This window comes from Gopherus evgoodei, chromosome 1 (assembly GCF_007399415.2).
Source record: "Gopherus evgoodei ecotype Sinaloan lineage chromosome 1, rGopEvg1_v1.p, whole genome shotgun sequence".
NCBI classification, from domain to species: domain Eukaryota; kingdom Metazoa; phylum Chordata; order Testudines; family Testudinidae; genus Gopherus; species Gopherus evgoodei.
This window is the reverse complement of record NC_044322.1, coordinates 324,301,205-324,327,978: the sequence shown is the minus strand read 5'-3', so window position 1 is coordinate 324,327,978 and position 26,774 is coordinate 324,301,205. Positions and strand designations below refer to the sequence as shown.

General features: G+C 40.4%; 1 protein-coding gene across 1 annotated transcript in view; it reads left to right on the top strand.

Annotated features, from left to right (window-relative positions):
* Positions 1-21,816, top strand: part of SLC13A1 (solute carrier family 13 member 1) — an 80,735-nt gene extending 58,919 nt beyond the window's left edge. Inside the window, exons 9-16 of the mRNA XM_030554197.1 lie at positions 2,226-2,345; positions 8,062-8,160; positions 8,255-8,356; positions 14,299-14,402; positions 16,605-16,714; positions 19,162-19,323; positions 20,896-21,033; positions 21,182-21,816. Of these exons, the coding sequence (XP_030410057.1) occupies positions 2,226-2,345; positions 8,062-8,160; positions 8,255-8,356; positions 14,299-14,402; positions 16,605-16,714; positions 19,162-19,323; positions 20,896-21,033; positions 21,182-21,325 (979 nt within the window). The 3' untranslated portion in view covers positions 21,326-21,816. The remainder of the gene's footprint in view (positions 1-2,225; positions 2,346-8,061; positions 8,161-8,254; positions 8,357-14,298; positions 14,403-16,604; positions 16,715-19,161; positions 19,324-20,895; positions 21,034-21,181) is intronic.
* The last annotated feature ends 4,958 nt before the right edge of the window (positions 21,817-26,774 follow it).

Below are 26,774 nucleotides of genomic sequence, written 5' to 3'. Positions count from 1 at the left end.
ATTTTCTGTAGGCTTGGGATGATTACTTCTTATCCAACTACACATGCCTGTCCCAGGGAGGGGGCAGCTGGAGATGGTGCCACAGAGGAGGTTAACTCCTGCTGCTACAACTGGACAGGGATTATTCTACAGAGGGGACCCTCTGTTTTCCTTCTGTTGGGCCCACTGAAAATTCCCTAGATTATTGCAAACATGTTCAGATAATTGATTTTGACCTGTATATAAACTCCATAAGGAAGAGTCAAGCCTTATTGAGAATTAATCATATAAATGCTTAAGAAAGTTCTAAAAATAATAAAAACACATTACTAAGTAATAGCCTGTCCTTGGAAGGAAGGGAATTTTGTTTTCAATACTGAGAGTATGTCACTTAAGTATAGGATGCATATTACAGTTTGTCACAGAAGTTAAAGATGGAAAAAAGCTATTACAGCAGGTCATCCAGTCCATTTCTGTTCAAAGGCAAGATTTTATCAACAGGACAATCCAATCTGTGTCAACACTTTGATCAACATATTAGATTAATTAGCATTTAAATAATTTTTAAATTCTAATTAGTCCAACAGTCTTTCAGAGCAATACTTGCCAGAGGGCTAATGATTAGGTCATCTTAATCTTCAAGTTACTAGAACTATGTAAGTATAGCCTCAAATATCCCCAAAGTCACACTGCAATCTGACCCCAGTAAATAAGTAACTGAGAGCAGAACTTGCCCTGTAATATAGAGAGGTAAAGAGCTTGTTCTTCTTGGCAAAAATTGCTAACTAATGTGAGCATAAATCAGGTTCTAGGATGATAAGTTCTATATCAAAACATTGGATAAATTGTGAAACTGAATCATTGTAACAGCAAAGTCACTCGCATACTATCTAAGAAAAAGGTATGTTCTAGAGAGTGTTTTTAATCATTTAATAAGAAATACACAGCCATGTAGTCAATAGAGTATGTATAATAAGGTGCTATCTTTTCTTGTCTGAATTTAATTCCTGTTCCCTGACACCAATGAGTTCAAGCATTGCTGTCTCAGCACTAGTTTCGGTTGAAGATTGGAACTTTAATCTCAGGAAGGATGCAGACATTTTGGATCATTCCCAGATGGCATTATAATGACAGGATCTATTTTTTTATTATTACTCTTATAATTAAATGAAATTAAAATTAGAAAAGCATATCTTTTTCATTATAAACTTGCACAGCACTTTGGAAAATGCTCCCTGCCCCAAAGACCTATTTGAACATTACCAGAGGCTTTCCTTTTAAAACATTGGAATGCAGAAGATTCAGGTATAAAGAATTGTTATGATCTCTGACTAAATGTCCCAATTTCCTTTCCTTCTGACCCTAGCAAGGGGAGGAGAGACTGCCCCCATAGTATAGCATGATCTGCTCCATATGGAGTTAAAGGCTCTGTAGGTAGAGCCTATGGTTTAAACACATTTGCTCATTTACCTCTTTCCCCAGTTGGTCTCCATCTCCTGCAACAGCCAGTCCTTTTCTTTCAGAAAATCCTACAACAACTCTACTTTCCTTAGATGTGTGCAGGTGGGGGGTGTTTGTGGCTGGGTGGCCCTTTTATCTGAAAACCTGCATGGTGGGTTCAGATTATACGGGGTCCCAACCAGATTGCAGGGCTCCACACACCTCTCCCACAGGCTGCAACCCAGCAAACGTTCTTGGACATTTTATAAGCAATTATCATTGTTATTAAATGTGCATTGGCCTTTTTCCCTCCAATTCTTCCCTTCCCATCTCCATTGCCCATCTTAGATCCCTAAGGTCCTATCTTCCTCCACCACTACTCCTTCTCACAGAAAGACCCTTCCTTCTCTTCCTCCATTGCCCCAGAGTCCTAATGGCCCTTCCTCCTCCACCGCCATCCCCATGAGCCATGAGGAGCCTTTACCACAGAGTAGATATTTAATTCTTTCAATCCAGGGAGCAATGGGGTATTCTGTTGCTGCTCTGATATTCAGTGCTCATGGCATGAGGGTTGGACACAGAGGTATGAGCAGCCCAGTTACTTTAATGGCCATTATCATCATGGGACAGGATAAGAGAGTGAGGTGACATTGACAGTCTGTGGCTGAAGATTCCTGCTCTACTGGAGGCAGCTGACAGCAGCAGTCTTCCCCGAGTATTCCTGTGCGTCAGAGCCTGATGGCATTTTATATGTGGTTTCATTCCTCTTGCAATGCCTAATGTAAGTCTATTTAATTTTCATTCAGACGCTACCCAGATTGCCAGTGCATCAATTTTGGATCCTGGTTTATACTCTGCATCCCCATCACTATTATCATTATGTTGCTCTCCTGGGTCTGGCTCCAGTGGCTTTTCCTTGGTTTCAAGTGAGTAAATGTTAAAAGCAAATAGTAAAACGACAGATTGATAATGCGTGAGATATTCTATACAGATCAAAAAGAACATCATGTCTATATCTAATGCACATACTGTAGAATGGTGACAATTTATTGTCGTTTCCTTGTCAAATAGCACAAATGAGTTATCTGGAAGTGCTGGGAATTCACGCTATCAGTTGTTGTGGCTTCTCTGGACTGTCCAACAGGACACCACAGGAAAACTTATTCAAGGATCCATTTTGTAAAATATGTTATACATTTCTATAGAATATATATACATCAGTAGAGAGTATCTGAGAGAAGAATTCAGATTTTACAGTTTGTGGTCCAAAACTTGATGTTATTTCAATAACAAGTATCAGAGGGGTAGCTGTGTTAGTCTGGATCTGTAAAAAGCAACAAAGAGTCCTGTGGTACCTTATAGACTAACAGAAGTATTGGAGCATAAGCTTTCGTGGGTGAATACCCACTACGTCAGACGTATGTAATGGAAATTTCCAAAGTCAGGTATAAATATGCAGGCAAGAATCAGTCTGGAGTAACGAGGTTAGTTCAATCAGAGAGGATGAGGCCCTCTTCTGGCAGGTACAAAAGCAGTTTCTCCTCCCTTGGTGTTCACACCTCAACTGCTAGAAGAGGGCCTCACCCTCCCTGATTGAACTAACCTCGTTATCTCTAGACTGATTCTTGCCTGCATATTTATACCTGCCTCTGGAAATTTCCACCACATGCGTCTGACGAAGTGGGTATTCACCCACGAAAGCTTATGCTCCAATAATTCTGTTAGTCTATAAGGTGCCACAAGACTCTTTGTCGCTTTTTATTGAAATAACAGTAGTTTCCTGGCTGATTTCAATGGGGCCAGCATTTGATCCTATGTTTGAACATATCAAACAGTCTGTAATGGGCTATCTTGATTATCACTTCAAAAGTTTTTTTCTCTTACTTAATTGGCCTCTCAGAGTTGGTAAGACAACTCCCACCTTTTCATGCTCTCTGTAAGTGTATATATATCTCCTCAATATATATTCCATTCTATGCATCCGAAGAAGTGGGCTGTAGTCCATGAAAGCTTATGCTCAAATAAATTTGTTCGTCTCTAAGGTGCCACAAGTACTCCTGTTCTTTTTGTTTGAACAATGTTTATCCAACAAACTTGATGAGCAGACTGACATATTATATTTAGAGAAAAATACAATGTTTCCTGTTCACAGATATTCCTGTGTGTGTTTTTTGGGTGGGTTTGCTTCACCCCTGAGTTTTGTGCTTCAAGTTTTTGGATAGAATGACAGTTCTTTGGGCCCAATTCTCCATTGCCTTGCACTCTGGATACTTATTTACAGCTGTATGAAGTAGGTGCTCAAAAGTATGAAAAATGGAGCCAGGGTAATTTAGTGTGAAATGCTTCCCACATAGCATTTGCTTTCCACAGGTATAAATGGCTGCTTAAGGTGAAGACAGTGGAAAATTAGGCCCTCTATATTTAATCTTAAATAGAAGCATCTTAAATTTCCTTCTCACTCCACTGATAGTTTGAAACGTTAACATTTCATTTTTCTAGGCCATTTCGACAGTGTTCTTATTAATGCTGTGGAGTGGCTCACTTCAAGAGTGTGGACTGAAAGCCAAAATTGCTAATCTTGTCCCCTGCAAAAGATGCTACAGAACACTCTGATTAATGTGCTGGCTAGTTACACAGTAAAAACTTTTCCATTAGAAAAGAAAGCAATGTATTAACAGGAAAGAGTCTGATTTAGTGAAGACATAGATTACTTCCCTTAATTAGATGGATATGTTGTGTGCTTCATTTGTTCCTTTGTGAAAGCATCCCCTTCATGGGCAGACAAGCTAATTTGACCTTTAAAGCCTTTGTTCTTTCTGACAGAAATACTGTGATGAATAATACTGCACAGGCATAATGATGATTGTCTAAAACATGAACTTCCAATGTTCGGACATGAGGTGGCTCTTAGCTATAGATATTTATTGGCAGACACACCAGTACTCCAGTCTTATGTGCCTGTTGTTATTAATATCATTGTTTTGATGGCAGAGCCTAGAGCCCTACTTGTGCTGGGTTCTGCATAAGCACATAGCATGACACAGTGCCAGCCTCAAGTAGTTTACAATCTAAATAGAATAACAAAGAGTGGGATGGGACAGAGAAAGACAGAAGTAAAGTGACTTGCCTAAGACCACATCTTTGCCCAGTGGCAGGGCTGGGTATTGCTATATTTGGACCCAGCAAAGAAGGAGATAAAGATATAGAAACAAAGAGATTTGACTGAACCAAAGATCTCTATTGTGCTGGCTTTATTGTTCAGGCTGCAAAACTGAAACTAACATGAAAGCCAGGCTTTTCACTGGGCAGGGTAGAGTGCTCAAACATTTAAAGGGGCAGGACATCACATTCTTCCAACCTACTATAAAAACTTTCCAAACACACATACGTTATTGTTTACATGGATAAAAATAAACACTATATAACTTAACTAAGAATTGTGGGTGGATTACAGGAGACTTAAAATGCAAGGGATTATTCTGCGCTGGAATAGCGTCAGGGGCTTGTTCACCTGCACATCTGCCAACGTGATATATGCCATCATGTGCCAGCAATGCCTCTCTGCCATGTACATTGGCCAAACTGGACAGTCTCTATGCAAAAGAATAAATGGACACAAATCTGACATCAGGAATCATAACATTCAAAAACCAGTGGAAGAACACTTCAACCTCTCTAACCACTCAGTGACAGATTTGAAGGTGGCAATTTTGCAACAAAAAAACTTCAAAAACAGACTCCAGAGACTGCTGAATTTGAATTAATATGCAAATTAGATACAATTAAGTTTAAACAGAGACTGGGAATGGTTGGGTCATTACACTAATTGAATCTATTTCCCTATGTTAAGTTCTCCTCACACCTTCTATGCGTCATCTCAATTATCACTTCAAAGAGCTTTTTTCTCCTGCTGACGATAGCTCATCTCAATTGATTAGACTCTTCCAGTTGGAATGCATACTTCCACTTTTTCATGTTCTCTGTATGTATAAATATCTTCTGTCTGTGTGTTCCATTCTATGCATCCAAAGAAGTGAGCTGTAGCCCACAAAAGCTTATGCTGAAATAAATTTGTTAGTCTCTAAGGTGCCACAAGTACTCCTGTTCTTTAAACAATTTAACTGTTTTTTGTACATTCTTGGGACAATGTGGTGATGGTGGTCCAGCAGAGTTCTGAATAACAGGAACAGTCAGTGGTAAGGAATCAGCTGCATCTAGTATGGAATCAGCTGGATCAGATACCACATTTTTTCCCAACAAGTCATCAAAATTAAGAGTTGCAGGAGAAGGAGGTTCAATTAGAGGAACAGATAGACTTACTGGAACATCCCTGGACTCTGGTACTCATCAAGACTGAAACTGGTCCATGTTATTTCCATAAAAGACCACTGGATAGTTCTACCATGAACAAAACAGGTCCTGTGCATTTTACAAGTTCTACAACTGTAGTTGCAATTCTACACTATGTCTCCAACTTGAAAAGAATAATGACAAGTCTCATATGATTGATCAATTTGCAGTTTGAGATTTGGCTACACATGAAGAAATTTCAGGATGTAGCAGGTTCCAACAGGTATGCAAATACTGCTTCAAGAAAAGAGGTGCAGGTGACTCCTGGGTAGTAGCATGTGGAGGGTTCCTGGAGAGAAGCTACAAATTGTCCAATTTCTGCTGATGACTCAAAATAGATTTGTTAGCTTTTAAGGCATATCTAAGTGTTTACATAAAGCATTCTGCTAGTCAATTTGTAGCAGGATAATATGGAACAGAGCATATATGCTGAATTTCATTTGAAGCTAGGAACCTGTGAAATTCTTCAGAACAGAATTGAGGTCCAATGTCACTCACTAACTGTACCAGTAAACCAAATTTGCTAAACAAAGTACAAATATGTCCAGTGGTCTTAGTGACTGTTGTAGAAGTCATTTTGAAAACTTCTGGCCATTTTGAACATGTAATCTTCTAAATGTCCAGCAGAATCCACATGAATATGTATTCAAGGAGTCTGAGTCCCCGACCAAGGCTGTAGATGAGATGGGTCAGGATCATGCTGAATTTGCTGACACATAGTACAGTACTTTACATTCCTCTCAATAGCTTTGTCAGTCCCCAGCCACCAGACATGACTCCAGGCTATGGTCTTCATCCGTACAATGCCAAAATCACCTTCATGAAGAGCTTCTAAAATCTGACCCTGAAGTGATTTTGGAACATTCACTCACATTCCCCATAAGATGCAACTATGATTCACAGATAATTCATATTGATGTGATATGAATTGTGTAAACTGGGGATTATGTTGATCCAGTGCCATACCATGTAGTACCATTCCCTTCGTAAGCGAAAACACATTATCCTTAGCAGTTCATTTGTGGATGTCTGTGCTAGTGATGAGTAACCTATCCCTCAAATTGAGATAGAATATTTCATCTGAAGTTCCTTTGGGTTGATGGGAGCTTAGGCATGGCAAGAGTGACAGCTTATTGGCATTGCAGTGCTGAGTCTCTTTACAGAATTGAATAGCATACAAGTGAGCTGAAAGACGTAATGTCCATCATTGCAGGTTACAAATTGCTCAGAATGTTTGAGGTATACCATCCATTATTCACCAACATTGCCCATAAAAAATGCCATTTCACTGCTCTCCTGTTGAACTTTGCACCTCATGGACATCGTTTCCACAGGGAAATTCTTTCTTTTCTTTTTCTTTTCTTTTCTTTTCTTTTTTTAAATTGTATACTATCTGCTCTGGCTCACCCTCTGCTGGCTGTGTGCTTATATTGCAAAATTCAGAATTCTTCCTTTGGCTGCATTTTGGCTCCCTCTGCTGGCTACCGATCCTGTAGTGCAGCCTACAGGTTGTTTGCCTGCCTGCTTGCACCTAGTCAACAAAGATGGCTGCTTGCTTCTACTTTACTGTCTTGTTTGAACAGCCCCAACAGCAGAAACCTCTTCCTTTGATCTGCTTGCCCCTATGTAGCAAACTGGTTCCCAGAAGCAAAAACAGCAGTCTGTCACACTGTGCCTCCAGGTCAACTTTGTCCCCTTTTCACATTATTATCTGCTTGCTCTTTCTTTTTGTTGTTCAGGTAATGGGAGCGCTGAACACTCATGGGATATAAATCCTGTCTTGCCAATGTTATATTTCTGGACCCAGCAGAGAAGGAGAGAGTCGCAAACACAGAGGGAACTGATAGAAAGACAACTGTCTGCTGTGCTCACAAAACTGAAACTAACACAAAAGTGAGGTTTTGCACTGCAGAGGGCTCAACTGTTTAAAGGGACAGGACATCACAGGGTTTTTCATTTCCTAGTCCTATGCCTTAGCCCTTAGACCATGCTGCATCCTTAAAGATCCCAGGGATCTAGGTTGCCTCCTCTATTTTAATGACAAGCCTTTGTTTGGGGCTATATTTTGCTGCTGCCTCTGCCAAGTTCCCATTCACTTGTGTAGACTCCAGCCTGCTCAGGTTACTCCAAATCGGTACTGTAAAGTTCAGATTGAATTGAATAGGAGATAATGAGCACTGGCTGATAGAACTGAAATCTTAGCGTAGTAAATTGGTACAATTAGCTGGAAAGATTGGGATCTGTGACTATCTTGTAAGAGTAACACTCCATTATTGTTGACTTACATTCCAGTTTCAAAGAAATGTTCCGATGTGGCAAGGAAAAAACAGCCAGAGAACAGGCCTCAGCACAGGTGATTAAAGAGGAGTACACAAAACTTGGACAAATGAGGTAAAACAGCCTGCAAAACATCAGGCGATTTCAAAACAAGCACAGATTTAAATGTAAGGAAACCAGACACTAACAAATTGTGCTTTTGCTCCAGCTACCCAGAAATCATTACCCTTGTCCTGTTCATTTTAATGGCCCTCTTGTGGTTTACCAGAGAACCTGGATTCATCCCTGGATGGTCTTCTCTTTTTCCTCAGTAAGTAAAACAGCTGAAATACCAACAATGACTATACTGTATTTAAGTGTTTGCATTTTCTCCTAGATTTAAAGTGAACTTTAGTACTTCTGAAAGATTGTAGACTGACAGCACTGAAAATCTTTGTTTATCTACAATACGGGAACAGCACGGGCAGCAATATTTTTTTGTACAGTATTGAAAATGTAGTAGTACTAAAATGTACTAATTTTACAGAACAAATTCAAGGACATGGTGGACATTTGATGCGCTTCAGTCTAATTTTAGACATGCCCAATGAGTGAGAATGAGTAAGGAGGTGGATGGGAATGGAGATTATGTAGTTATATGAGAAATGAGATTAGTTATGAGTGGGCACATCTTGATGATTCTTTTGAGTATGTAAAAATGTGCTTTGTTTATGTTAACTTGCTGCTTATCAGCAATGCAGAGAAATGGGGTTTTAGGGCGGATTCAATGAAGAGAGGGGTTGTGGTTTGGTAAATAAAAAATGGGATAACCAAACCAAACAAATACAGCAAGCTTCTCCAGACTGTTCCCACCCTCTCCAGTGTGCCTCCAACTGAACCTGGAGGAATACCTCAGGGAGGAAAAGGTATTTCAGTTTCCATGTCCTTTCAGTCCTTAGCCTCTCTGCTGAAACTCCAGACAGTAGTGCCAGATGTGATGTAGACAACCACCTACTAGGAATTGAATTGAAAGCACCACTTTGTTTCAGTCAAAACAGAAAACAAACATGTTGAACCATCATGACTGGTGTGTTTCCTAAATGGAATAACCACATTATCACATGTACATAACCTGTGCCTCTTTCTCACCTTCCCCTTCCTTTTTGCCTGTAAGCAGTGTTGTTTTAACCATGTCAATCCCAGGATATTAGAGAGTCAAGGTTGGTGGGGTAATATCTTTTACTGGACCAACTTCTGTTGGTGAGAAAGACAAGCTTTAAAGCTTACACAGCATTCTTCTTCAGATATGAGAAATTAACTCAGGGAAGGTCTACATTTAAAAAACTGCAACTGCACTGCTGTAGCACTTAAGTGAAGTCTTTCCTTTTGGCTTAGTTAATCCACCTCCCTGAGAGGTGGCAGCTATGTTGATAGTAGAAGCTCTTCTATCGTCACAGTACTGTCTACACAGAGGGGTAGGGTCAGTATAATTACGTCACTCTAGTGTATGAATTTTTCACACTCTAAGCGACATAGTTATAATGATATAGGTCTGTAATATAGACCTGGCCACAGAATGTCAGAGCTGAAAACAAGGTGGAACAAATTGTTTAGTACCTGTAGTTAACACAAGCAACCATTCAAGGTGAAGTGGCCTGTTAACACCTCTCCAGTTGGGGAAGGGGCTGTTTATGACTTATTACAACAATCTCTAATCCACTAACAACTCCCCTGAGCTGCTTTGCCCTCCCCACCATTCCTTTTCTGCCTCTGACTAGGGGTGTTAACCACCTTGTTTTTCTTTTTGCTGATTATATCTTCCATTTAGATTCTAAGGTGGTGAGGGCAAGGAGCTGTCCTTTTGGAGTTTTTCTGTGAAGCAACTGGCACAATCGTGTGTGTCATAAAATAATAAATATCAGTAACTTCATGCAGACCATAATGCAGCCACCAAATAGTGCATCTTTTGGTTATTTCTGGGCTTGGAAGGAATCCATCTGGTAGCCTACATTAAAATGTCCTTTAATTCTTTATCACCCATTTCTCTGATGCCCTGCCTCCACCCCTCCCTGTCCTACCTCACTCTTACACTGACTCCATAGTTTCCACACACAACTCTTATCTTCTCATCCATTCTCAGCTTTTTTTGCACTTCTCTCAAACAGCGGTATTTATCCCACACGTGCCCAGGCTTAGCTCACTCCTTGCATCTTCTTTCTCTGCTGCTGCTTGTGTTCCCCTGAATGACTCTGGAGAAAATCCAGAGACTAGCTATGCATGAGTCTGCCACACAAATGCATCCTCTGCTTTCAAATCCCTCCTCAACCTCCAATATCTGACTGACTTCTTCAAAAAAAAAAATCAGTGTGAGCCAGTGTGAAACAATCCCCATCTCTCTGCCCCATTTCCCACAGCCTGCTGTTTCTCCTCCTTTAGCATGATCTCTTGTTCTGAAGTGTCCAACCTCCTCTCATTTGCATGTCCTTCAATCCTGTTCTGTCTCCTGACCTCCTCAGCTCCTTCCTTTCCATTGCCCTTCATCTCACTCTCTCAAAAAACCTTTCTTGACCCCACTTGCCTATCCGGGTACCACCCCATCTTCCTTTCTCGTCTAAGTTTCTTGGGCACCTCATCAATAACTCAACTCCATTCTTACCCTTCTTGGTCTGTCTGCTGTCTTTGACATGTTGAACACTTGTTATACTGAAAACTCTCCTCCCCAAGCTTACGATTCTCTCACCTCTTCTGGTTCTCTTCCCACCTCTCTAACCAATTCTTCTGCATATCCTTTTGTAGCTCCTCCTCCTCTTCCACTCTCCAGCTGTCTGTTGTTGTTCCCCCAGGGGCCTGTCCTATCTTGTCTCTATATATATCCTCTCCTTGGGCAACCTCATTCGCTCTGCTAGCTTTATGTATTATCTATAATGATGCCCAGATCTATATCTCTATCTCAGCTGGGATAGTAAGTTTTCTCCTTACTATATATGAACACACACACACACACACACACACACACACACACACACACACACACACACACAGAGTTGCCTGGCTTCCCAAAACTTACAGAGGGAGGGTATTGTAAGGAATAATTAGTTAACGGTTGTAGCTCTTTGAAAAAGTAAAGTGTTAGCAGAGTTATTTTGTGACACCCAAAGAAAGATAATCAGTATAATGCATCTTGTAGTTTTAAAATTGTTTTTTATCTTTTAAACATATTTCTCCAAACAATAGCAAAAATTCAAAAAAAAATCTACCCGCACAGCAACAATAGAAGAGCTTCTGATCTTGCTCTTGCATAAAGCAACATCTTTTTGAAGAAGATTTTAAGTGCTGAGCTAATCAAGCAATCCGCCAATCAAGCAATCAAGCTGACTTGAACATGCCTATCTACTTTAAAATAGCATTTAATGTTCATATAGCACCACTTAATGACCTATCCCGATACTAACAAAGCAATTGTAAACAGCTTTTTAAAGGTGCACGCATTGATATGTTCCTATATTATCTTCTCTGTGTATTGTTTATCAAACCATATTGATCTTAAAAAGAGAGGAGTGAAGTGTAGCTATACTATTCACAGGTGCTACACCAGTGTGTTACTTGTGGATGTCCTTTAATGTTTTCATTTGAAATAGACTGCAAACATGTCTCATTTCACATTAGGCTAAATCACGTTGTATTGTATGATAGCTGACCTAACCTGTTGGAATACAAAGCCTGTACTGCTTTACAATGAAAGCATAAGTAACAACATGTCCTGCAATTCAGTATGCCTCTTATTATAATTAGTTGATTGTATAATAATTTCCATTAAAAATGAGCAGTTATATTCTTATTCTTACAGTCCTCTTTAAATTGATCAGAAATACAGTTTAGTACATTGCAGTTTCAGAAGGGAGTTAAGAATTTGTTCAGGGAGTTGAATTACTTTCATTTTAATATAATAATGTACTGTGGACTGCGTGCAAGGTTGACATATATTGATTTTTTTTTTATTCAATTCTAATACTAGGCCATCTACATGCACTTCTGGAAGGTGTTCAGATACACAGTGATGAATGTGGGACAAGAACCTGAATAGAATCATTCACATTAGGTTGCCACTGGGCCTATTTCCCAGGATTGCTTCAATTCAGCCCATTGTGAGATTTCCTTACAGGACCGTACCTACCTGATACATGGGGCAATTATTTTTATAGCACCTCATACTGATACATATTTTGTATCATAAGTCAGGCAAATAGGTGCTTAAAAGTCATATATTTCAATACACAGTGGTCTTTGGAAAACTACAGTTAGAGAGTATCAGAGGGATAGCCGTGTTAGTCTGGATCTATAAAAGCAGCAAAGAATCCTGTGGCACCTTATAGACTAACAGACGTTTTGGAGCATGAGCTTTCGTGGGTGAATACATCAGACATGCATCTGACGAAGTGGGTATTCACCCATGAAAGCTCATGCTCCAAAACGTCTGTTAGTCTATAAAGTGCCACAGGATTCTTTGCTGCTTTTATAGTTAGAGAAACACCCATGCCCATCATGTTAAACAGCAGTGACAGCTGCCATTTTTTAATTCCAGCTCAGGTATTGTTCTCCTTTTGAATCCATTTCTGTGTATGCAGTATTGTCCCAAGAGCAGATTTTCCAGGAATAATGGAATTGCATCAGAAAATCTAATTCTGTAACCTCACTATTGTTCGCAGATGTGTCTGCTGCCTAGACATAGTAGTTGCAGGCATTATATCATTACAAGCCAAATCCTACATTCCAATACAACTCCCAGTGAGTTCATACCCGAGTACAGAATAGGATCCTCCTATAAATGTCCGCTTGGAATACCAGGGAGCATGTGGCTGTACTAGGAACTGATGAAGCGGGAAGGTTGAGCAATATTGTCACATGAGTATTGTACATGTAGCCATAAGGGTATTACAGTAGCAGTGGCATTAATGTGTCCCACATATTATTTCTAAAAATGATAGCCTGCAAAAACAAATCTTTTCCATGGTAGCAGACAACAGAGCAAAAATATTTTTAAAGCACACTCCCAGCATTTATGGACCATTCCTCTTTTTACATCCTTAAGAAGCTAGCTAGTAGTGCTCCTTTCACATGAGAGTTTGTGGGACAAAATTAGTTTTAGAAGAACTATGAGGTGGTTTCAGTGCAATATTCATATTAAAATATCTTTGAGTTTCACTCAGCATTGTTAATAGATTTAGGATACCCTAGGTTGCCCTGTTGGATTATACAATGTTATAAAGTGTAACAAAGTGTGATGGTTTATTCCAAGGAAATAGCTAATATAATATAAAACCTAAGGGTCAAATTATTCCTGGAACATATAAACCAGGATAGGACCAAAAATATGTGGAAATGTGGCATGATGCTGGAAGGAAAAATACTTTGTATCAATCCAAAAATAAGGAGATCCCAAGGGCCCTTTGCAAAAAATAAATAAATAAATACTAACAAGACATTGGCTCAGATCCATCTTGCTCAAGCAAAATTCTCATTCTACTTAATGGGAGTTTTGGCTGAGTGAGAAGTGCAGAACTGGACACAATGGACTAGATCCTTGCCGATGCCTGAGAAGCATACAGCATAAATTGGGTGAGTATTTTTGTGTTAAGGTGACATAAAGCTCACCTTTTCATTCCTCTGATCCTGGGCCTGCTCTGTGTTGAGCTGATCCCCAGTAGTAAACAGAGCAGCAGAGGGGCTGCTCTAATTTGCACCACTTTCAAACAGTTCCAAGGAGCTGTAAATGCACCCAGAGATCAGTGCAGCACAGGGGCACCCCAGACTCTATGGTTATGCCTCCTATGGTGGCAGCAGAGAGGGGTTGCCATAAAAGGCTCCATGTTATCTCTAGATCATGAGAGGATCCCTCTTTGGGCAGGAATGATCTTCCTGGGACCAGTTACATTGGCTCTATTGCTAGATTCTATTACTGGGAGAAGTGCAATGCAACTATATTACACCCAAGAATCTGGCCATTTTTTATTTTATTATTATTATTATTATTATTATTATTATTATTATTATTATTATTATTATTTTGTGAAAATGGGAACCTTTAAGTACCATATAACTGCAGATTTATAAACTTGACAGAATGTGACAAATTACTGTGCAGTCACACAGAGACCAAAAGCTTTAGTATTTATGATATTCTTCTTGTACACTATTTCTACAGAATATTATTTTTCCTGGAACTGTATATCCTTGATTCTTTATTTACTAAAAATACATTTAATCTCTCCTTAGATACCCAGGCTTTGCTACAGATTCAACAGTTGCCTTATTAATTGGCCTCCTCTTCTTCATTATTCCAGCAAAAACTTTGTCTAGGACTTCAAATGGAGAAAACAGTTGGGTATATTTTTATTGGACCTTTGTTAGACTAAGGATTGTAATGACCTTATGTGAATATAATTCAGTATTTGTTCTAGGAACTCTATCAGGTACTTAAGCCCAACAGGTACACTAGATTTTGTCAAATAAAAAGAAAAGTGGATAGGCGATGGAGATTGTTAGAAAAACCTGATAGAAATTGAAAAATGTTCATGATATCAATTCAAATAGTTTTTGTTCCCATTTAAACATCTCCCTGCAGTGCTAGAAACCAGAACACAAAAGTATTGAGTTAGTGTATGAGATCTAGGGCTCATCTTCACTATCGGGCTTATTCAACCTAAATTACGCGACTCCATCTATGTGAATAATGTATCTGGAGTGGACGTAGCATAGGTTGACTTACCTCGGTGTCTTCACTGTGCTGCATTGACGGGAGACGAACTCTGGTCGATTTCCCTTACTCTTCTCGGGGAGTTGGAATACCAGAGTTGACTGGAGAGCACTCTGATGTCGATTTAGCATGTCTTCACTAGACCCACTAAATTGACACCCATTGCATCAATTGCAGCAGTGTCGATCACCCTGATAGCGAAGATAAGCCTTCAGAAAGCAAAACTGACCTATGATGAGAAAGTGTCCAAACTGAGTGAAGACCAAATAGAACAAATTAAAAATAACTGGATAAGTGGCGAGAAGTACATTTGATTGTTAAAAAATTCTTTGGGACAGCTTTTGTTCAGTTTCATTCATGTAAATCCAGATTAACTCGAAGTCCATGTAACACTGAATGTTACTTTATATATTATTGTTGCTATGGTGCATAAACTGGCTCATGTGTTCAAAAAAAGCATGTGCATATATGGGCCGGATTCTCATTTACAGGACCGGCACTTCCATTAGGCAACCCTAGGCGGTCACCTAGGGTGCCAGGATTCGGGGGGGGGGCGGCATTTTGTGCACTCCCCACGGGGCGCATGGGAGCTTCCAGTTCTGCTCCCATCGCGCCACCGAAGAAAGACCTTCTGCCTACGTGCCGTGGAAAACAGTGGCAGGCAATTGAGCAGCTCAGTGACTACCACTGTCACCTGCGGCATTTCAGTGGAGGGCCCTTCTTCGGTGACATGATGGGAGTGGAACTGGAAGCTCCCGCACGCCCCGTGGGAAGCACACAAAATGCCGCCCCCGAATTCTGCCTAGGGCGCCAGAAACTCTGGGTCTGCTCCTGCTCATTTACAATTGGTGGCTTTAAATAGTTTTGGCCACGGAAAGAGGTTTTAAAAAGGGCATAAATGAAAAGGGGCCTTGAAATTTATACTTGCTTTAAGGTCCCCTTACAGTGATAGAGTTGTGTAAAGTGTCTGTAGCATAAATGAGAATCAGAATTGTGTGTATATATACATTTTTCTAAGTAATAAGTGTGGGATTTTTTGTGGAGGTGTTACTGGTTTGCGGGTTTTTTTCTTTCCTCACTAAGGGAATAATTCTGCCACCATCCCAATGAGAGTACCTTAGCAGGAAATTAATTATTTGCCAAGGAAATCAAGTGGTAGTACTTGCAGAGTAAGAACAGAATCAGTGTAAGGGCAGCAGAAGTTCACTCTAAGTAGGCACGTGTTCCAAAGCCCATTGAATTCGGTGGAAACCTTTCCATTGACTTCAGTGGGCTTTGGATCAGACACCAGGGTTTGTTTCTTAACAAAATATTTTCAGCTCTTATTTAGACTAACCTTAGGAAAATATAAAATGGTGAATAAGTCTATTTTCATTCCATTCTCCTGTCTTAGAAAGTAATTTACCTAGATTACAATATGACCTGAGCTTGAATTCTGTATGTACTCAAAACTCCTCCTGAAATCAGTGAATTTTTTAGATGAACCAGGAATACAAGATCAGATCCTAAATGTGTCTCAGTGAAGCCCAGAATTTATACTGCAATCTATTTAAGTAGAGTAGCTATCTTGTTGTATTAGTCCCATCAATATCTATCTTTCATAAGGGAGCAGCTTCTCAGCTGGTGTGAAGTATCATGGCTCCACTGACGTCAGTGGTGTAATGACAATTCAGAGCTGCAAAGGGTCTTCCCCAGGAAGTTCAAGATCATGAGAAGAAAAGCCTTCTTAATTTGATGATAAAGATTTGCCTTTACATGTTTCACTTGCATATCTGGAGAGAAGTTATATTGAGAAGTCTTTTTAAAACTTTTTTTTTTCCCCTAGCTATTTTTGATTACACTCCTCTGATTACTTGGAAGGAATTTCAGTCATGCATGCCCTGGGAGATAACGCTTCTTGTTGGTGGAGGTTTTGCACTGGCAGAGGGGTGTGAGGTAATGCAATTTCTACAAGATTCTGAACAATTAACATGACCTGTGCCGAGAAAAACACAGCCTACCGACATATTCAAGGTTATTCTGTCTTTTTACAAGTGTGTCTTGCTAACAATTAAACCTGGAACACTGAAATGCAGAGAAGATTCAAGAATATTCATATTGGGCACTAAAAAAAACAGATCCAAGCCTCAATTAACAGACTTCATAAATTATATGCCTGAAGCTAGCAGCATGTAAGTCTTTGTGCACAGAAGTTTGACATAAAGACCTATTTGCTGAATTTCACTGTATATAAATGACTCCCAGTTAATCCAAATCCTTTGTTATCTGAACAGTTTGTATTTTTCTGCTGTTGAAAAAAAATCTAAAGGCAAGCAATGAATTGGAGAAAAAATACAAATATTTTGGTCAGTGAAGTCATTTCAAAATCTTTTAATCCTATCACAGTTTGTATTACTTGTTATTATTACTGTGGTAGCTGTTAGGAATCCAAAGAGGGATTTAGAATTCCATTGTACTAGAAACTCTACAAATAAATAACATGACTCCAGAAAGCAGATTTGAATTTTGGTCTCCCACATCCTAAGTTTGGCAAGAAACTGTGAGTGAGACGGATTCTGGACTATGTGGATGTTAGGATAAACATCTAGGATGAGAGAGCCCCAAGTTCAAGTCCTATTCCACTGGTTAGTTAATTAATTATACACAGTAAAACAGCTTCAACCAGAGAGATTGACAGGTACCCATCCCAGTGGCTAAGGCAATCTTCCTATAGCATAGGCTAGAGCTGAGTTTAAATCTTTTCTCAAACCAGGTAGTGAGGAGAACTGAGCCTGGCTGCATGCCCCTACTACCAGGCTAAAAGTTATGAGAGCTCTGACTCCGGCCCAAAAAATTTAAAGGTTTCTTAGTTTAAACTATCCAGTGAAAACAAATTCGCAGATAGTGTCAGGTTGCCTAAAACTGCATTTTTCAGTGAATAAACTGTCTTCCAAAAAAATTCTTCCAGCTTTATTCTGCCTGGGTGGAGCTCCCATGTAGAACACCACTGTTTTATCCCATAACTAAGGTGAGCAAGATTTGGCCCTAAAGGTTATCAAGTAACATAAGAACATAAGAATAGCCGTACTGGATCCGTCTAGTCCAGTATCCTGTCTTCTGACAGTGGCCAATGCCAGGTGCCCCAGAGGGAATGAACAGAACAAGTAATCATCAAGTGATCCATCCCTGTCACCCATTCCCAGCTTCTAGAAAACAGAGGCTAGGGAAACCATCCCTGCCCATTCTGGCTAATAGCCACTGATTGACCTATCCTCTGTGAATTTATCTAGTTCTTTTTTAGCAGACTTAAAACATTTGAGGTTAGAGTCATGGAGTCATAGACTTTAAGGTCAGAAGGGACCATTATGATCATCTAGTCTGACCTGCACAACGCAGGCCAGAGAATCTCACCCACCCACTCCCGCAACAAACCTCTAACCTATGTCTGAGCCATTGAAGTCCTCAATTCATGGTTTGAAGACTTCAAGGTGCAGAGAATCCTCCAGCAAGTGACCTGTGGCCCACGCTGCAGAGGAAAGCGAAAAACTCCAAGAGCCTCTGCCAATCTGACCTTGAGGAAAATTCCTTCCCGACCCCAAATATGACGATCAGCTAAACCCTGGGCATGTGGACAAGATTCATCAGCCAGACACCCAAGAAAGAATTTTCTGTAGTAACTCAGATCCCACCCCATCTAATATGCCATCATAGACCATTGGGCATATTTACCGCTAATGGTCAAAGATCAATTAATTGCCAAAATTAGGCTATCCCATCATACCATCCCCTCCATAAACTATCAAACAGTCTTGAAGCCAGATATGTCTTTTGCCCCCACTGCTCCCCTTGGAAGGCTGTTCCAGAACTTCACTCCTCTGATAGTTAGAAACCTTTGTCTAATTTCAAGTCTAAACTTCTTGATGGCCAATTTATATCCATTTGTTCTTGTATCCACATTGGTACTAAGCTTAAATAATTCCTCTCTCTCCCTAATATTTATCCCTCTGATATATTTATAAAGAGAAATCATATCCCCCCTCAACCTTCTTTTGGTTAGGCTAAAACAAGCCAACCTCTTTGAGTCTCCTTTCATAAAACAGGTTTTCCATTCCTCAGATCATCCTAGTAGCCCTTCTTTGTACCTGTTCCAGGTTGTCTCTGTAAACATCTGTAAGTTATAAACATTGCAGTACAGTTTGTCCACTTGGCTTATGAGAAGAAATGCAATGTCTTGATATGAGAACATTGCAATAAAAACACATGGTAGGATGAAGTATATTTTATGATCTGTGTTATCTCTAACTATACAAATATGCCACATATTTATAAGTGAATAAACTTTATTAATACTGTGTTGTTTAAATTTTTCATTCAATAATTGTATAATCCTATTCCTTATTCAGGTTTCAAAACTATCAGCTTGGATAGGAAGCAAATTAACCCCTCTGGGATCATTACCGATGTGGCTGATTATCCTAATATCATCTCTGATTGTCACCTCAGTAACAGAAGTGGCCAGCAATCCAGCTACCATCACTATATTCTTGCCTATACTATCACCTTTGGTGAGTACTCTATCTAGGTCTGTTTTAACCTTCGTGTTCCTTGCTCTATCCAAGAAAAATACACTATATAATTGTAATGTGTCTATAAACTCACACACACACACACACACACACACCAAGCAGCTGCCAGTCATGAAGGCAGGCACCCACAGCTGCAACCAGTAGAGGAAACAAAGCCTGCTATAAAGGGGAGAGTACAGAGCCAGAAGGGGAGGTAGAAAGTCCTGGGATAGCAAAGAGGTGACAGTCCTGTTCCAGGCTGGCTTCAAGAAAAAGTAAGGAGATTGCAAGTCCTAAAATTGAAGGAATGATAGACCTAATTGAAGGTGAGGGTCCAGGAACTGACCTGACTGAGAAGCAAAGTAAGATGGTTCAGTCAGGAGAAGCTGAGACCCCTCAAGAGACCACCCCAAGAGACCATGACAATAATATATAATGGAGTCTCAAAGCATGAGTGCCATCAGCTTAAAAAGCAAGCTGGTCAAAGAAATAGTTTAAAACAAACAAAAAACGGGCAGCTCTAGGCTCCAGCATGCCGAAGCCGCGGGACTGGCAGACCGTCCGCAGGCATGCCTGCAGGAGGTCCACTGAAGCTGCGGGTCTGGCGACCGGCAGAGAGCCCCCTGCAGCATGCTGCCCTGCTTGGGGCTGTGAAATGTCTAGAATTCCCCCTGACAAAAAACATGATTTTTTAAAAAAAATATTCAATTTTTTAATGGAATTTTGAATGCTTTGAAAATCAAAAAATCCCCAACAAGCTATATTCTTGTTTTTTAAAATGGAAGTGTTTCGAAGAAAAATTCTGATGGAGGGTTTTATCAAAATTGAAATATTTTGAGAAAACATTTTGTTGAGAAATTAAAAGTCAAAATCTTTGACAAGCTCAATCTGAAAAATAGTAGTAAGCCAACTGAGAGTTGCTGAATATGTATTTCCCACTTTCTCAATCACTTCTCCATCTCTCCCTGTCCTCCTGATCAAATACTGGGGCACTGACATAAAGTTCATCCTCTCCTTCCTTTTACCATTTGCACCCTCTGTGTTCTCTACCCTCCCACTCTTCTTCCTCCTTTGTAACCTATTATGTTCAACTCCCCATCTTCTCATCTTGCCTGGCTCCTATATAATTATCTTCTTCTCCCACTGCTCCAGTCACATTACTTAACTTCTTGAATCCCTTTGCTAACTTCCTGTCTTTTACCACATCCAAATTCAATCTCATTCCCTCTTTTTTAAAGCTTTTCCTTGAACTGTTGGACTGTATCTGTTAGAATGTAAACACTCTGATGCAGGGGCCCTTGTTTTATTCTGTGGTTAATAAAACACTCTGTACTTACTATGCTAATATTTATTAACTATAATTACAATAAGTATTATAATATAATCAAGCTGCAATTATAATATTTTGTTACACAATATAAACAAATAAGTCATTCTTTCAAAAAGTTGTTTCTTTGTATTTGAACAAGTTATTCAGTTCATTCCTGCGCTTGTATTATTGTAGCAAATAAGCATTTGTAGGTATGTGTCCCTGGAAATCTGTTATTTCTCATTATCTTTATCATCTGGCAGGCTGAAGCTATTCATGTGAACCCACTTTATATTTTGATACCGACTACACTGTGTACTTCATTTGCTTTCCTGCTTCCTGTAGCAAATCCACCCAATGCCATTGTATTTTCATATGGTCATTTGAAAGTTATTGACATGGTGAGTTATTAACAAAAATTCCATAACATGCAGGGTTGCTATTTGATAATCACACTTATGCTGATGTCTGATTTTGCCATTTTGGAAATTTTCTTCAGAATTGCTTAGTTTTTCTGACACCAACTTTTGATTTTTATTATTACTCTAGGTGAAAGCTGGCTTGGGTGTTAATATCATCGGAGTTGCTGTAGTTATGCTTGCTGTCACAACATGGGCAGTGCCCCTGTTTAATCTTCAAACATATCCAAGTTGGGCACCAGATCTTTCCACTGTGAATAACACAGGGCCGTAAAACTAACTGGCAAGGTTTTTGTGGGTTTTTTTACTCTTATTTGGTGAGTTAGTAGAAATGCAAAATACACCACAATAATCATAGTGATCCATGTTACTTTGAAGTCCATATTTCCCAGTTCCAGAGATTGATGATCTGCTGCTCCTAATCAGGAATAATGTTATCTAAATATGGACTTTGCAAACACCATGAAGCTTGAATGTGTTTCTTATCCAGGTCGTCTTATTCAGATTTTACTTGTACATGTTGTTGAGTACCATCTGTGAATGTGCACATTCTTTATGAATGACAATTTGGCCCTGTTCTTAGGGTCGTAAAATAACAGGAGCTATCTATTTTAACATTTTAAATGCTGTAGGAACATTTGCTGTTGGTCTGTAGAACACACTGTATTTTTGGTTGTTGGGGTTTGTTTGTTTTTTTCAAGTCATAAAATTTTAGATGATGATGATGATTACAAATGAAAGGTCAGGTTGGGGATTGTCTGAACAATCCATTCACTGCCCTGTCCATAAATCTGATCTTGTAGGAAAAGTACAATCTGTGGAGAGCTGCCTGGGTATTTATACTACCGCTTTTCTGTCAACATTTCTCTGGCCATCCCCTCACTATCTGCAGGGAAAATCATTTAGACCCCAGTTCAGGAAAGCAATTAAGCATTTATTTAAATCTATCCCTATTCGGGACTGTACTTAAGCCACAACAAAATTTTTGGTGGCCTCAGAGTGCAGCCACCAACTCTTGCTGGTGGCCACACTGATACTTTTTCCTAAAATACTAAATTAACTTTAGGAAAAACAAATAAATATACATGTATACACATCCGGATCATTGTAATTTATTCATGTAGGATTTTTTTGCAGACTCAATACAAATAATGCTGTGAAAAATGATATTTGTATGTTTGTTAATATCACTTTTCACAGGAAGTCCTGGCAAGGTAAGACCTGAATGGAGGGGGTGAGGGTGAGGCAGCAGAGACCAGGGGTATGGATGGGGGGCTCCACCACCATGTGGTCAGAGGTGTGGGTCAGCACCTGGGGCTGGGGATCGGTGCCCTGGCCCAGCACCCACTGGAGCCCAGGGTCATTCCCCCAGTTGTGTGGCCAGGGCCGGGACTCGGCACCCAGGGCTGGGAATCAGCACCCACTGCCATGCAGCTGGCGGTTGGCACCTGGAGCTAGCACTTGTTGCTGTGCGACTGGGCTGAGAGTCAGCACCCAGAGTCAGAGCCTGGGGTCTGTTCCCGCTGCTGCACAGACGGGGCTAGGAATCAGTGTCCTGAGCTAGCACCCACTGGCACCAGCTGCTGCGCAACTGGGACTGGAGGTCGACATCCAGAGCCAGCATCTACCAGAGCCTGGGGTTGGTGTCCACTGCTGTGTGACTGGGGCTGTGGATCGGTGCCCATGGTTAGCACCTGCTGGAACTCAGAGTCGACATCCAGGAGAAGTGCCTGGGGTCAGCGGCCAGGGCTGGGGGTCAGAGCACGTGGCCAAGGTTCAACTGCCAATAGGTTTGGGCTGGCACTTGGGGTCTGCACCTGCTGTCACACAGCCAGAGCTAAGGGTCAGCATCCAGAGCTAGCATCTGCCAGAGCCCAAGACCAGCGCAGGGGATCTGCACCCAGGACGAGTAGCTGCTGGAGCTCAGGGTAAGTGCCTGGGGCCAGCATCCAGGCTAGGGCAGGGGGTTGGCACACGGATGGGGGTCAGTGCCTGGGGCCAGCAGCCACTGGTGGGATTGGGGGTTGGCATCGTGTGGCCAGAGCCAGGGATCGGAGCCCATCGCCACGTGACCAGGGGTTGGAGTGGCAGCCACATGGCTGGAGCCCTAGTCTGCAGCCAGCCTCCCTAAGTCCCTGCCACCCAACCACCCCAGGGCTGAAGTCCGAGCCCCACTAAGCCTCCTTCCCCAGTAGAAAACTCACCTTGCTCCTTCAGCATTGTGGCCCACCTGTCTCTGGAGACATGCAGAGTGGTGCAACAGGGAGGAAGGGGGAAGGGGAGGGGCTATTGCTTTGCCACCCTCTCCATCACTGCCCAGGAAGCTGTCGTGGCCACAGGGAAACCCCCTGGTGGTTGCATGTGGCCGCGGTGGCCTCATTTGAGAATCTGTGACTTAAGCATTTGCTTAAAGTTAAGGACATACTTTAGAGTTGTCCTGGATAGAGATGCTCTCCTGAATTGGAGCCTATAAGAGTGAAGAATGAACTAACAGAATAATTCTCTGCTCAGGACCTGTCAAAACAATAGATGCATTCTTTAGATTAATACACAGTATACAGTCCTGGTGAGTTAAAATGCAACTCTCTTTAACAAGTTGATATCCCCTTCAGGATAGGTACAATTTTAAGCTTCCTAGACTGTATTAATGTTAGAAACATTAAAAAGCCCATGTGATTGAAGAGGAAGTTTGCAGTTAAAAGCTGTTTAGAGCTCATTTACATTGTTATAATGTGTTTTGCAGATTAAGAGCTAAAACATTCGCCTCTTATTGGGTTATAGTAGTTAGTGAGTTATATATACCATCATCCAAGTGTTAGACTCAAGTCTACATACTTGAGATCAGGTCCACTCTTGGGGCTGCCTTACAAACAATGTATGGGACGATAGGAGTGTTTTTTCCCTCTGGGAAACCTCACAAAAATAAGATTTGTGTTTCTTCAGGTAATCCCAGGAAGCAAAATTTTACAAAGATATTTTCTTAGTAAATTTAAAGAAAGGGGGCATATTGTCTTCTGCCATGGGAAACATGAAGTAAGCAAACCTCCTGTGCCTTTGCCACAATGAATGTGGCATCCTTAGTTATCCATGGTTTGCAATCCAAAGGATATCTATTGTCTTACCAAGGCAATTCCTTATTGTCTAAGAGTCACACCGAGTGTTTTAATCTTGATATAGCAGCACTGATTGAAATTGTCATCTTGAATATGGCATTGTGGCCCACCAAGTTTGTCGGTCTCAGCATGCAATACTCTGTCAAACCAGAATGGATCTCCTTGCATGCTTGGGTACCTGTATTCTCTCCATCTTTATTAAAGAAAATGCTGACTGGTTACATTTTGCCAGCCCTTAACAGTTAAGACAACTGTTTCACTATAAAACTGAGGTTTAGTTTGTACAGTAGAACTGTCAGCCTTACTGCTGTTTTATTTAGAGGCTTTTAATGATCCCATTGACAGCATACAAAAAAATCCAAGTAAACTAGAGACAGGTTTAAACATTTCAAGAAAGGATGCACTCTTAAAAATAATTTTTAGCAGCAGATTGCATTTGAAGTGAATAGTTTGCAGGGCGCAGGAGGGGGAAGTGAGAGTTGTACAGAAAATATAAACTGCAGTGATTTGTTCTATCTAATTTTGGATATTTTAAAGCGTGTAGCAGAGGATACTTCCCAATGCCTCCTGACATGCATTCCTCCTACTCTACCATGTTCTGGCTCTGGCTTGAAAGGGCCTTCAAAGAGTCCATGTTCTTTATGATTAGGCTTGGAAGGGTTAGATTTTCACTGGCAAATGTCAGTAAATATCAATTTCGCTGTACACACACAAACTGAAGAAAAAATATTTCCATCAGTGATGATTGAAATTTACAGATAGCAAAATAACAAAAATGCTGCTTGAGAACTTATTAGTCTGATTTAAAGATATTTACCTTGTATATTTTGTCATGTGATGTCGACAATTTGTGTGTTAATGGTTATAAAGCTTTAACTTTTTGAATCTCAACGTCTACTGTCATTAATTGTCTGAGCCCCCTAGTTTTCTGATCCTGCTATAATTTCCTGCAGGTGTGAGAATTTAAATAAACATTAAAAAAAACTTAAAACCCATAATTTTGAGCAACTGAAAATTTAAATTGAAAAAAAAATGCTTACTAATTAACAGATTGTATGTCAAAATTATAAAAAAATAAAAATCAAATTCTGCCAAACTTATTTAATATAAGGTGTTTGTCTAAATGATCACTAACCATGAGGGAATATCATACTTTGGATGATCTGGAGGAGGTATTGGGTGCATTATAAAATATAGTCCTTATTTAACTTATAAAAATAGTAATATTTGCTGTATATTTTATATCACTATTTTCAAAATGAAATGCAATGCTGTAAGTGAGTTGATTTTTATTCTTACCAATATTTTAATTATGATATTACATGATAGTCATGACAGATAAAATGAGCACAATTTTCATTAAAAGAATGTTATCCTTTCATGAGTAAAGGAGTGGGTGGTTGAGTGAATGTGGAATTCCTGTGACTGAACCACTGTTAAACTTTTTTTAAAAAAACTAAGGAAATTCCAAAACAAAACAGCTTTGTTAACAGGGAAGTAAGATTGTTCAGACATAACATTAACCTTTTTTGAAAAAGCTTTTAAAGAATATTTCAGTTAAAATATATCAACATTATGTGCAATGTGCCCAGCCATTTGATGGCGTCATCATCAGCCAGGTGGAGAGCTGGTAGCCCACTGTTGAAATAAGTTAGTGGGCACTCATCAAGGATATGCAACATAGTCTGAAATTGACTACAGCTGCATCGTGGGTCATTAGAAAAAAACCATTGAGTAAGATTGGCTGCACCATTGCCATGTCCTGTTCAAAACCAGGTCAGAGATAACTACAGGTGCCTTGGCAGATCAAAACCTTGTGGACAGATGGTTGGGTCAATGATAAGAGAGTGATTAACAACTCTCATCGCTGATAGCTCATTGAGCCAAGCACATTCCACTGTCATGTCCTGTGGTGGCATAAAAGACCATGATGGCATCTAGAGAATAGGCAAGTTTGTGGATGATTAAAGAGGTTTGCCTATAAAGACAGGCTGCTATTGTCATGGATCTTGGCCAGCAGCATGACGGAGGCCTTCTCATGATCAATATGGGGCAGTGCTATGTTATTAAGTATCAGTAGCCATTGCAATGGAGTTGTCTGGTAACAATTTGCAAATCTTTGTTAAGTTTTACGTCAACCAGCCTTGTGGGAGGCAAGCAACACCAGACACCAGACAGGAGCATAGTTCTTTGCTGTTGAATAGCAGGGGGCGAGGGCTGATGTTCTAAGCATCCAGACCAGGGGTGAATCCCAGGGCTGCTTGTGGCCCAAACAACACACAGCTGTGGCCCATGTGACATCCTCAGGGCCATACAGGTAGTATATGTATTGTATGGACGCAGCCCACTTAACACATAGAGAGCTGCATATGTGGTCCACAAAGGTAAGTAGATTGAAAACAACTGGTCCAGGTGCTTCCACTCCAAGCTGAACTGACCAGTTTTCCAAGCAGGTTGTTCCAAGTGCTGACTTGGCTGTAGTCTGCCTCATATGGTTGTGGTACATTAATGATCAATGTCACACCGAGGTGAACTGGGTTTGGATCATGCTGCAGGCATTGGCCATTGAGGAAAACATTTAACTTGTGGCTTACACTTGCATTATGCAGA